We start from the raw sequence: 12,997 nt of genomic DNA, 5'->3' as shown, positions 1-12,997 counted from the left end.
TCTACAGGTTCCACTTTCATCCACCCTGCTTGTTACATTCGCTAGAATTCTAATATATTTTACAACCACAATTTAACTTGCCCAAAACTATGTTAACTCTGCTCAATTGCATTATGATTTTCTAAATGACCTGCCACTACTTCCTTAATAACAGATTGCAGCATTTTCCAAATGACTAACTGGACTATAATTTACTGCATTCAGTGATACTCTTTTCTTGAATAGAGGTGTTACATTTGTCGTTTTCCAATACACTGGGATCTTCGAGAAACCAGGGATCTTTGGAACATTGGGAACATTTGCATCCACTATCTCTTCAGGTATTTAAGAGCTTTGGATGCAGGTCATCAGGTCCAGGGGCCCTTGTCAGCCATTAGTTTTCCTAGTACTCTTTTCTCTAGTGAAAGTTATTGCCTTATGTTCCTTCCTCCTTTTTGCCCTTAAATTTTCTTCCATTTTTGGACTGTGTTTTGGGGTCTTCTCCTATATAGAAAAATACACAGTATTTGTTTTACATTAATACTTCCCCAGCTTTATTCTCCAAGGGACCAATGTTCTCTTCTTTTTTATATATTTGTGGACACTCATATTACCTGTTTTTACATTTCTTGCTAGGTTACTCTCATATTCGAAGTTTTCCTATTTTTTTTTTTTAAAATAATATTTTATTGAAAATTTTGGTCAACCAACACAGTACATTGTGCATCCTTTACACAACATTGTAACAATACAGATAATAATGACCTTTTTTAAATTTAAACAAAAACAACAACAAATAAATAAATATAAATAACAAAAAATAAAAACTAGCCCTAATTGGCAACTGCCTTGTCTCAGGCCCCCCCCCCCATCCCTCCCCACCCCCCCCCCCCCCATATCCCCCCCCCCCCCCATATCCCTCCCCACCCCCCCCCCCATATCCCTCCCCCCCCCCCCCCCATATCCCTCCCCCCCCCCCATATCCCTCCTCCCCACCCCCCCCATATCCCTCCCCCCCCCCCCATATCCCTCCCCCCCCCCATATCCCTCCTCCCCACCCCCCCCATATCCCCCCCCCCCCCATATCCCTCCTCCCCACCCCCCCATATCCCTCCCCCCCCCCCCCCCATCCTCCCCACCCCCCCCCCCATATCCCTCCCCACCCCCATATCCCTCCCCACCCCCATATCCCTCTCTCCCCCCCCCCCCCCCCCAAGTCCTGGGCCGCTGCTGCTGCCTTCTTTGTTCTCCCCTATCTATCTTTCCGCAAGATATTCGACGAACGGTTGCCACCGCCTAGTAAACCCTTGAGCCGACCCCCTTAGGACGAACTTAATCCGCTCTAACTTTATGAACCCCGCCATATCATTTATCCAGGTCTCCACCCCCGGGGGGCTTGGCTTCTTTCCACATTAGCAATATTCTGCGCCGGGCTACTAGGGACGCAAAGGCCAAAACATCGGCCTCTTTCGCCTCCTGCACTCCCGGCTCTTGTGCAACCCCAAATATAGCCAACCCCCAGCTTGGTTCGACCCAGACTCCTACTACTTTCGAAAGCACCTTTGTCACCCCCATCCAAAACCCCTGTAGTGCCGGGCATGACCAAAACATATGGGTATGATTCGCTGGGCTTCTCGAGCACCTCGCACACCTATCCTCCACCCCAAAAAATTTACTGAGCCGTGTTCCAGTCATATGTGCCCTGTGTAATTACCTTAAACTGAATCAGGCTTAGCCTGGCGCACGAGGACGACGAGTTTACCCTGTTTAGGGCATCTGCCCACGTCCCCTTCCTCAATCTCCTCCCCTAGCTCTTCTTCCCATTTCCCTTTTAGTTCGTCCATCATAGTCTCCCCTTCGTCTCTCATTTCCCTATATATATCCCGACACCTTACCCGTCCCCCACCCATTTCTTTGAGATGACTCTGTCCTGCACCTCTTGTGTCGGGAGCTGCGGGAATTCCCTCACCTGCTGCCTCGCAAAAGCCCTCAATTGCATGTACCTGAATGCATTCCCTTGGGGCAACCCATATTTCTCGGTCAGCGCTCCCAGACTCGCAAACTTCCCATCCACAAATAGATCTTTCAATTGCGTTATACCTGCTCTTTGCCACATTCCATATCCCCCATCCATTCCCCCCGGGGCAAACCTATGGTTGTTTCTTATCGGGGACCCCCCCAGTGCTCCGGTCTTTCCCCCTATGTCGTCTCCACTGTCCCCCAAATCTTCAGTGTAGCTACCACCACCGGACTCGTGGTATAGTTCCTTGGTGAGAACGGCAATGGGGGCTGTCACGCATGAGCTCTGCAGGCTGGTCCCCCTACAGGACGCCCTCTCTAATCTCTTCCACGCCGCTCCTTCCTCCTCTCCCATCCACTTACTCACCATTGAAATATTAGCGGCCCAATAATACTCACTTAGGCTCGGTAGTGCCAGCCCCCCCCTATCCCTACTACGCTGTAAGAATCCCTTCCTCACTCTCGGAGTCTTCCCGGCCCAAACAAAACCCATGATACTCTTTTCTATCCTTTGAAAAAAGCCTTCGTGATCACCACCGGGAGACACTGAAACACAAAAAGGAATCTCGGGAGGACCACCATCTTAACTGCCTGCACCCTCCCTGCCATTGACAATGCTACCATATCCCATCTCTTGAAATCTTCCTCCATCTGTTCCACCAACCGCGTCAAATTTAGCCTGTGCAATGTGCCCCAATTCTTAGCTATCTGGATCCCCAGATAACGAAAGTCTCTTGTTACCTTCCTCAACGGTAGGTCTTCTATTTCTCTACTCTGCTCCCCTGGATGCACCACAAACAGCTCACTCTTTCCCATGTTCAATTTATACCCTGAAAAATCCCCAAACTCCCCAAGTATCCGCATTATTTCTGGCATCCCCTCCGCTGGATCCGCCACATATAGTAGCAGATCATCCGCATATAAAGATACCCGGTGTTCTTCTCCTCCCCTAAGTATTCCCCTCAATCCCTTGGAACCTCTCAGCGCTATCGCCAGGGGCTCAATCGCCAGTGCAAACAGTAACGGGGACAGAGGACATCCCTGCCTTGTCCCTCTATGGAGCCGAAAATATGCCGATCCCCGTCCATTCGTGACCACACTCGCCACTGGGGCCCTATACAACAGCTGCACCCATCTAACATACCCCTCTCCGAACCCAAATCTCCTCAACACCTCCCACAGATAATCCCACTCCACTCTATCAAATGCTTTCTCGGCATCCATCGCCACTACTATCTCCGTTTCACCCTCTGGTGGGGCCATCATCATTACCCCTAACAACCTCCGTATGTTCGTGTTCAGCTGTCTCCCCTTCACAAACCCAGTTTGGTCCTCATGAACCACCCCCGGGACACATTCCTCTATTCTCATTGCCATTACCTTGGCCAAGACCTTGGCATCTACATTGAGGAGGGAGATTGGTCTGTAGGACCCGCATTGTAGCGGATCCTTTTCCTTCTTTAAAAGAAGCGATATCGTTGCTTCTGACATAGTCGGGGGCAGTTGTTCCCTTTCCTTTGCCTCGTTGAAGGTCCTCGTCAGTAGCGGGGCGAGCAAGTCCAAATATTTTCTGTAAAATTCAACTGGGAATCCGTCCGGTCCCGGGGCCTTTCCCGTCTGCATGTTCCTAATTCCTTTCACCACTTCTTCTACCGTGATCTGTGCTCCCAATCCCATCCTTTCCTGCTCTTCCACCTTGGGAATTTCCAGCCGATCCAAAAACTCCATCATTCTCTCCCTCCCATCCGGGGGTTGAGCTTCATACAATTTTTTATAAAATGTCTTAAACACTTCATTCACTCTCTCCGCTCCCCGCTCCGTCTCTCCATCTTCGTCTCTCACCCCCCCTATTTCCCTCGCTGCTCCCCTTTTCCTCAATTGGTGTGCCAGCAATCTGCTCGCCTTCTCTCCATATTCATACTGTACACCCTGCGCCTTCCTCCATTGTGCCTCTGCAGTGCCTGTGGTCAGCAAGTCAAATTCCACATGCAGCCTTTGCCTTTCCCTATACAGTCCCTCCTCCGGTGCTTCCGCATACTGTCTGTCCACCCTCAAAAGTTCTTGCAACAACCGCTTCCCGTTCCTTACTCTCCTGCTTCCCTTTATGTGTCCTTATTGATATCAGCTCCCCCCTAACCACCGCCTTCAACGCCTCCCAGACCACTCCCACCTGAACCTCCCCATTGTCATTGAGTTCCAAGTACTTTTCAATGCATCCCCTCACCCTTAAGCACACCCCCTCATCCGCCATTAGTCCCATATCCATTCTCCAGGGTGGACGCCCTCTTGTTTCCTCCCCTATCTCCAAGTCTACCCAGTGTGGGGCATGATCCGAAATGGCTATAGCCGTATATTCCGTTCCCCTCACCCTCGGGATCAATGCCCTACCCAAACACAAAAAAAGTCTATGCGTGAATAGACTTTATGGACATAGGAGAAAAACGAGAACTCCTTACTCCTAGGTCTACTGAATCTCCACGGGTCCACCCCTCCCATCTGCTCCATAAAATCCTTAAGCACCTTGGCTGCTGCCGGCCTCCTACCAGTCCTGGACTTCGACCTATCCAGCCTTGGTTCCAACACCGTGTTAAAGTCTCCCCCCATTATCAGCTTTCCGGTCTCTAGGTCTGGGATGCGTCCTAGCATTCGCCTCATTAAAATTGGCATCGTCCCAATTCGGGGCATACACGTTTACCAACACCACCATCTCTCCCTGTAATTTGCCGCTCACCATCACGTATCTGCCCCCGTTATCCGCCACTATAGTCTTTGCCTCGAACATTACCCGCTTCCCCACTAATATAGCCACCCCCCTGTTTTTCGCATCCAGCCCCGAATGGAACACCTGCCCTACCCATCCTTTGCGCAACCTAACCTGATCTATCAGTTTCAGGTGCGTTTCCTGTAACATGACCACATCTGCTTTAAGTTTCTTAAGGTGTGCGAGTACTCGTGCCCTCTTTATCGGCCCGTTAAGCCCCCTCACGTTCCACGTGATCAGCCGAGTTGGGGGGCTTCCCCCCCCCCCCCCCCCCCCTTGCCGGTTAGCCATCATCTTTTTCCAGCTTCTCGCCCAGTTCCCACGCGGCTGTATTTCTCCCAGACGGTGCCCCCCCGCCCATCCTTTCCCGCACCCACTCCCCCCCTTTCCCCAGCAGCAGCAACCCAGTAATCCCCCCCCCCCCCCCCCCCCCCCGCTAGACCCCCCGCTAGCGTAATTACTCCCCCCATGTTGCTCCCAGAAGTCAGCAAACTCTGGCTGACCTCGGCTTCCCCCCGTGATCACGGCTCGCCCCGTGCGGCGCCCCCTCCTTCCTGCTTCTCTATTCCCGCCATAATTATCATAGCGCGGGAACCAAGCCCGCGCCTCTCCCTCGGCCCCTGCCTCCCATGGCCAACGCCCCATCTCCTCTCCCTCCCCACCTCCCCCCATCACCACCTGTGGGAGAAAGAAAAGTTACCATACCGCAGGATTAATCATACAATCCCTCTTCGCCCCCCCCCCCCCCCCCCCCCCCCACTCGTCCCACCACTTTGTCCAAACGTTCATTTTCGTAGTCCAATCATTCCAATTTTTCTTCTACAATAAAAGTCCACGCTTCATCCGCCGTCTCAAAGTAGTGGTGCCTCCCTTGATATGTGACCCACAGTCTTGCCGGTTGCAGCATTCCAAACTTTATCTTTTTTTTGTGAAGTACCGCTTTGGCCCGATTAAAGCTCGCCCTCCTTCTCGCCACCTCCGCACTCCAATCTTGATAGACGCGGATCACCGCGTTCTCCCATTTACTACACCGAGTTTTCTTCGCCCATCTAAGGACCATTTCTCTATCCTTAAAACGGAGAAATCTCACCACTATGGCTCTGGGAGCTTCTCCTGCTCTCGGTCCTCGCACCATAACTCGGTATGCTCCCTCCACCTCCAACGGACCCCGTCGGGGCCTCCGCTCCCATTAACGAGTGCAGCATCGTGCTCACATATGCCCCGACGTCCGCCCCCTCCACACCTTCAGGAAGGCCAAGAATCCTCAAGTTGTTCCTCCTTGCGTTATTTTCCAGTGCCTCCAACCTCTCCACAGATCGTTTCTGGTGTGCCTCCTGTATCTCCGACTTCACCACCAGGCCCTGTATGTCGTTTTCATTCTCTGCTGCTTTCGCCTTCACGACCCGAAGCTCCTGCTCCTGGGTCTTTTGTTCCTCTTTCAGCCCTTCAATCGCCTGTAATATCGGGGCCAACAACTCTTTCATTTCCTTTTTTATCTCCTCCACGCAGCGTTTCAAAAACTCTTGTTGTTCAGGGCCCCATATGAAACTGCCACCTTCCGACGCCATCTTGGTTTCTGCTTGCCTTCCTTGCCGTTGTTCCAAAGGATCCGCTGCAATCCGGCCACTTTCCTCTCCTTTTTCCATCCGTGTCCAGGGGGAACACCCTTCTGGTTTACCGCACGGTGTTTTCAGTCGTTAAAATTGCCGTTGGGGCTCCTATCAAGAGCCCAAAAGTCCGTTTCACAGGGAGCTGCCGAAACGTGCGACTCAGCTGGTCATCGCCGCACCCGGAAGTCGAATTGTGGTTTTTTATCTCACTGTAAAAAATATACAAGCTGAACCCCTCGCCCACATGTAATTTTCCCACATGCAGAGTAAATCACTGGATATCAACCATGATCCAGAACACACAACTTCCTGTCCTTAACTGAGGCTTTAGGGCACGATTGTGTCTGATAGCAGCCTGGCACTAAGCTGAAGACTAAAATCAAACTCTGCCAGGCCACTGCGCTTGCCAACCTGCTGTGGGAAACAAATTCCTGTGCTGCTGTAGGCACTACATTTCCTGGCCTCCCTAACAGCACAGGGGATGCACCTAAACCACATGGACTGCACTGGTTCAAGAAGGCAGCTTACCACCACCCTCTCAAGGGCAATAAATGCTGACCTCGCCAGCGGCCACCAAATCCCATGAATGAAGTTCTGGAATGTTTCTACCAAATCTCCATCATGAAAATACATCTGTGCCGATCCTGCATCAGGCCCCTCGATCATGAGTGGACCCACAAAGACAATGAAATCATTTACAGCATGGAGTCTACCATGACATATTCAATGACATATTCACATTTTCTACTGCGCATGTTCTGAAGTGCTTTTTCCTCTTGGTCACAACATTGAAATTCCCAGGGCTGAAATAGCTCCTGCTAACCAAGGGTGTGACCCATGATCAATCATTGGGAGCAAGAGTCAGTCTATTAGAATTCCACAAGATCAAGTGTTCAGAATGCTTCAGAATTCAATCGATGAAAATTGTGCACACAGGCATTTAGAAAATAGCTTGGCTAGAACTTCACCAATAGAAGACCAGATCTAGCCAGGACTGTGAAGGCTAGAAAAATACCATAAATTAGCAATCACCAACTGAATTATCAAGCAGATCAATTTTAGCACAAATACAAGTTGACAGATGCAAAATATTAAACACAAGAATTTCACAGCCAAAATTCATCATTCTTACCTTTTGTTCACTGGCTTCTCATCCTTTTCATACGGTTTCACAAACCACTTCCCAATCCGCACAAATTTCCTGTTCAACAAGCACCTTTCAGAAAGAAACAAAAAAAGAGCACGAGGCCATGGATCAAAGAGCGTCTGATACAACATATGGAAAATCTGTACAAGGCACTATAAATGTACAAATTGATTTAAATTTATTTTCTAGAAAGGAAAAATACAAGAAATTAGAATTCTTGATCCTGGATGGAGGTGAGCTCCTGATCAACATGTCAAGCTTACCACAGACACGGAGCAAACTCCTAACCATTCCCGACAAAGGAGGGGAGGCCAAAAACACATTTATAATCCAAGTTATTCTTATTTACATTCCAATGATCAGCTATGGGGCATTGGCCGATTCCCTTGAATGGTTCAAATATGTCATGGATATCCCAAGTGTGGAAAAGTTACGAAAATGCTTCAAAAAACTAAAAGTTATTTAGAACTCCCCACAGGCTTCCTTCCATTAAGCATTATGATTCAAATCAAGAGAAATGCACATGCCATATTGGTAACTGATCAGTGTGAAAAATGCACTGAAAAGCTGTTGGGAACATCTGCATTCAGTTTTACTAGCTCACTGCATAATCTAAAAACATACACAATTTTAGAAAACTAGAAAAACAATCTTGGTGGAGGCACACCACAAAACATCAATAAACTTTATAGTAAAGTTGAAGGCAGCATGGTGGCACAGTGGTTAGCACTGCTGCCTCACGGCAACGAGGACCCGGGTCACTGTTCGTGTGGAGTTTGCACATTCTCCCAGTGTCTGTGTGGGTCTCACCCCCACAACCCAAAACGATGTGCAAGATCACACTAAATTGCTCCTTAATTCGGGGGGGAAAAAAGAATTTGATACTCAAAATTGTTTTTAAAAATTAAACAGCAAAGACCAACAGATGTCCAATCAGTAAGAATGAACAACACCACCTCCTCCACAATAGTCCTCAACACCGGGGCCCCGCAAGGCTGCGCACTTAGCCCCCTACTCTACTCTCTGTACACACACAACTGCGTGGCACAATTTGGGTCCAACTCCATGTACAAGTTTGCTGACGATACGTCCTTAGTGGGCCAGATCTCGAATAACGACGAGTCAGAATACAGGCGGGAGATAGAGAACTTAGTGGAGTGGTGTAGCAACAACAATCTCTCCCTCAAGGCCAGCAAAACTAAACAGCTGGTCATTGACTTCAGGAAGCATAGTACTGTACACACCCCTGTCAGCATCAACGGGGTCGAGGTGGAGATGGTTAGCAGTTTCAAATTGCTAGGGGTGCACATCTCCAAAAATCTGTCCTGGTCCACCCACGTCGACGCTACCACCAAGAAAGCACAACAGCAGTGCCTCAGGAAACTAAGGAAATTCGGCATGTCCACATTAACCCTTACCAACTTTTACAGATGCACCAGTAGTGGGAGATTGGGGGGTGTTGGAGATGCAGAACAAAAAGGTGTCTAGAGTTCTTCTGACATTTCAGCAGTTTAAAACTTCAAGCTGCACCTTATTTTTCTCTCTGCCATCTCAAAAGCAAAGCGAGCACCATCATTTCCCTCAAAGTATGAACTTTTGTTACTCATGTTCTTGTTACGATAAAAGAATTTCCTGCAGATAACATGCATGCCTTGCCCAAAAGCAGACAGCATACAGCAGTTCCCAAATGGCTAATTCCACTTTAAAATATATCATTTGGGCAAGACGCTCACTGCAGCTCTAAAACTGCAGAAAGACAAAAAGAATAACATTGGTCGGGGGTGGACATCATTTCAGACCACAGACTATTTGCCTGCTTATGAGCAATACTAGGTGAAAATAGTTAGTTAGTCAAAAGTTACTAGAAGGCTTCTATTCCAAATCCACAATTTGGATAACTTTTGAACTTGCCTATGTATAGTTGCCTCTAACCACTGGAACTCTTACAATATACATTACATATACTGGACAGAGAGCAGAATATAAATAGCAGTTAATTTGCAATAGCGTCAGTCACAGCATAAAGGACCAAATTCATTTCAAGCCAGACCTGACATTAATCAGGTCTACGTTCTATTTAAAGCAACAGCATTTCTTCCTAAAAAAATAAACTTACAATTGCAACAACGGCACACAAGTAGATCAATGAACAAACATTAGTGAATTCTTCATTTTTTAAAAAAACTGCTCCTCTGTGCTCCCACTTTCTTTGCCTTTAGCTTTGACAAAGGGTGATCTGGACCGAAAACGTTAGCTCTTTTCTCTCCCTACAGATGCTGCCAGACCTGCTGAGATTTTCTTTTTGGTTTCTGTGCTCCCTCTTCCAGGTGAGGACAAGTTGCAATGAAATTTCATTTGGTGTCTTCCAGATGGCAAATTTGAATAGAAATCTTGTTAGTATTAATCCACGAATGCCGGTGACCTGCCAGCTCTTTGCCCTAAAAGTAATTCTTTGTACATGTGCAAATAGGAGCAGGGTACTCAATTGTGGGAGGCATTAGAGATTGTCCTGCCCTCACTTGCTGCCCACATTCTCACCAGCAATATTCACTGGATAATTATACGGTGCGAAGCCATCTGTTAGTGTTTGGTAGCATGGAAAGGAAACAGAAAAAAAACAGGAAAGCTACAGGCAAATAGGGAATTCCACTGGGAAAGAAAACATTGCACAGAGCAGAAGAGATGTACACATTACACAGGGAATAGGCTTTTAAATTAGGGATTGAAGAACACAGATATGATAGCTACATGTCACTGCTCAGAAAATAAGTATTCTGGCAAGATTCACAGAATGGAATTTAGCAGTAGGAGGAGAGAAACAAGAAGAAATGGTTAAGCCTGTGCGACCCAGGGATTGGATGCAAGAGGAATTTGACCTTTCCTTTTCCTTTAAGTTGGCACGTGATTCTCTGGTGGAGGGCATGACTGTGAATATTAAAAACAGGATAATCAATTTCTGCCGAGTGCAAAGAGTCCCCTCAACAAACTCTCCAAAAATGAATGGAACAACTGTCAATATAAACCTAGGAAACGGGCCTGTAACAGAGCACCTAAACACCAAATTCAAAGCAATTCAACACGGACTTCAGTAGCCATCATGACACCAGTTAATCTACTGAAACTAAACAGGCCACGCAGAGTCACATTGCCCATACTGTCTCACGACAAGCCAAGGCAGGGAGCAAAATCAAAGGAGAGCCAGGTCACAAATAAAATCAAGGGCTTAGTGGAAAGGTTTGAACACCAAATGCTTGCAGGTAATTTTATACATACACTAAAAACTGCACAAAAGATTAATCACTAACCATCTTGAGCACAAATTAAGAACATATGCTTCCAGTCCCAGCCATTGCTCAATCCACAATAAGATGAACAAGTATTTTCTAATTTGTAGTTAATTTGGCCTCATTTGTAAGAAAGCACTTAAATACATTTTGAATATACCAGTTATTGCCATTTCTTTTTCCCCTTAAAAGCTCCAGGATTAACATTTGTCCATGTTAATCTGGGGTGCCAGTTGTTCACTTTCAGCTAAAACATAGTCCAAAAGCAAAAAGAGTTGATACCCCTCATCCACAATTGCCATAACTGGCTTCACAAGTATTACTATAATTAATGCACACTTGCATTCAACATTCTTTTTAAAGGGAGATAAGCAGAAACACAAGCAGGACAGTGGGTGGGGAAGGAGGAGAGAACAGAAGTGTTGGAGATGGAGGAAGGGAACAATTTCTAAATTTGAGCACCATCACCTGTCTTTTGCACCACACCCTACTCAGGGATGGAAATTAAAAGAACATACTCGTCATTCAATATTTCCTTTGCCCAGTAACAAAAAACAAGATACAGCACAGAGGAATCTGGGTGCCCTGGGAAATGAACCAAAGGTTTGCATGTAGGTATTACAGGTGATTAAGAAGACAAATGCATTTATAATAAAATGTCCGAAGAAAATGGAATACAAAAGTAGGGTAGCAGGTAGTATTGCTATAGCTTAACAGGGTGTAGGTGAGATCATGCTTGAAGTACAGCTTATAGTTTTGGCCTCCAAAAAGATGTAGTTGCGTTATCAGTGCAGGGAAGGTTCGGTCCACTGATTCTGGGATTGGGGGGCGGGGGGGGGGGGGAATTAGGTTAAACCTTTATCCATTGGAGTCAAGAATGAGGGGCAATCTTGTTGAAACATGCAAGGTCCCGAGGGGACTTGCCAGATGGGTGCTGAAAGCATGTTTCCTTGAGATACTAGGGGGACACAGTACAAATAAGTGGTCTCCCACTTAGAGGTAGACGAGCAAAAATGTTAAAATGTTTCAAGGTTAGGCAAGGTTCAATGAAGAATGCAGGAGAGCATGCCAAGAGCAGCACCTTGCGTACCTAAAAATGAGGTGTCAAACTACAATACAGGACTCCTTGAATCCAAACAGTGCAAGCAGCAGGCAATAGATAGAGCTATGTAAGAGCTAAGCAATTTCACAACAAATTGATCAGATCTAAGCTCTGCAGTTCTATCACATCCAGTTGTGAAATGGTGGACAAGCCATCAACTCACTGGAGGTGGCTCCACAATGTCCCAATCCTCATGACGGGAGAGTCCAGCATATCAGTGCAAAAGATAAGGCTGAAGCATTTGCAACAATCCTCAGCCAAAGTATCAACCGGATGATCCATCTCTGCCTCCTCCTCTGGAAGGTCCCCAGCATCACGGATGCCAGTCTTCAACCAATTCAATTCACTCCATGTGACAAGAAATAGCTGAAGGTACTGGATATTGCAACAGCTACGGGCCCTGGTAATAGTAGTGAAGACTTGTGCTCCAGAACTTGCCATGCTCCTAACCAAGCTGTTCCCGTGCACCTAAAATACTGGTGTCCACCCAGCAATGTGGAAAATTGCCCCGGTATGGCCTGTACACAAAAAGCAGGACCAACTCAACCTGGCAAATTACCAACCCATTAGCATGCAAAGGGTCGCCAACAATGCTATCAAGCATAACTTGCTCACTCAGTTTGTGTTTCACCAGGGTTACTAACTCCAGACCTCCTTGCAGCCTTCATTCAAACATGGATGGAAAAATAAGAGCACAACTCCGAGGTGAGATACGAGTGACCGCCCTTGACAGTATTTGACAGAGGGTGGCCTCAAGGAGACCTAGCAATGGGAATCAGGGGGGAAACTCTACTGTTTGGAGTTATATCTAACACAAAGGAACATGGCTTGTGGCTGATGGAGATCAATCATTTCAGTTCCAGGACATCACTGCTGGAATTCAAGGTAGTGTTCCAACAATCTTCTGCTGCTTTATCAATGACCCTTCCTCCACCATGAGGTCATAAGTGGAGATTCACTCATTGCATAATGATTCAGCACCACTCGCAACTCCTCATATACAGAAGCAGTTCATGTTCAAACGCAGCAAGAGCTGGGCAATATGCAGGCATAGGCTGACAGGTGTCAAGTAACATTTGCACCTCAAGTGCCAGG

At 47.2% G+C, this 12,997-nt stretch overlaps 1 protein-coding gene across 1 annotated transcript in view; it reads right to left on the bottom strand.

Annotated features, from left to right (window-relative positions):
• med13a (mediator complex subunit 13a) overlaps positions 1–12,997 on the bottom strand; it is a 214,355-nt gene that overhangs the window by 142,861 nt on the left and 58,497 nt on the right. Inside the window, 1 exon segment of the mRNA XM_072469928.1 lies at positions 7,502–7,585. Within this exon segment, the coding sequence (XP_072326029.1) occupies positions 7,502–7,585 (84 nt within the window).

This window comes from Scyliorhinus torazame, chromosome 12, assembly GCF_047496885.1.
Source record: "Scyliorhinus torazame isolate Kashiwa2021f chromosome 12, sScyTor2.1, whole genome shotgun sequence".
In the NCBI taxonomy this organism is placed as follows: Eukaryota; Metazoa; Chordata; class Chondrichthyes; order Carcharhiniformes; family Scyliorhinidae; genus Scyliorhinus; species Scyliorhinus torazame.
The sequence above is the reverse complement of the archived record's forward strand: the minus strand, read 5'-3'. Positions and strand labels throughout refer to the sequence as shown.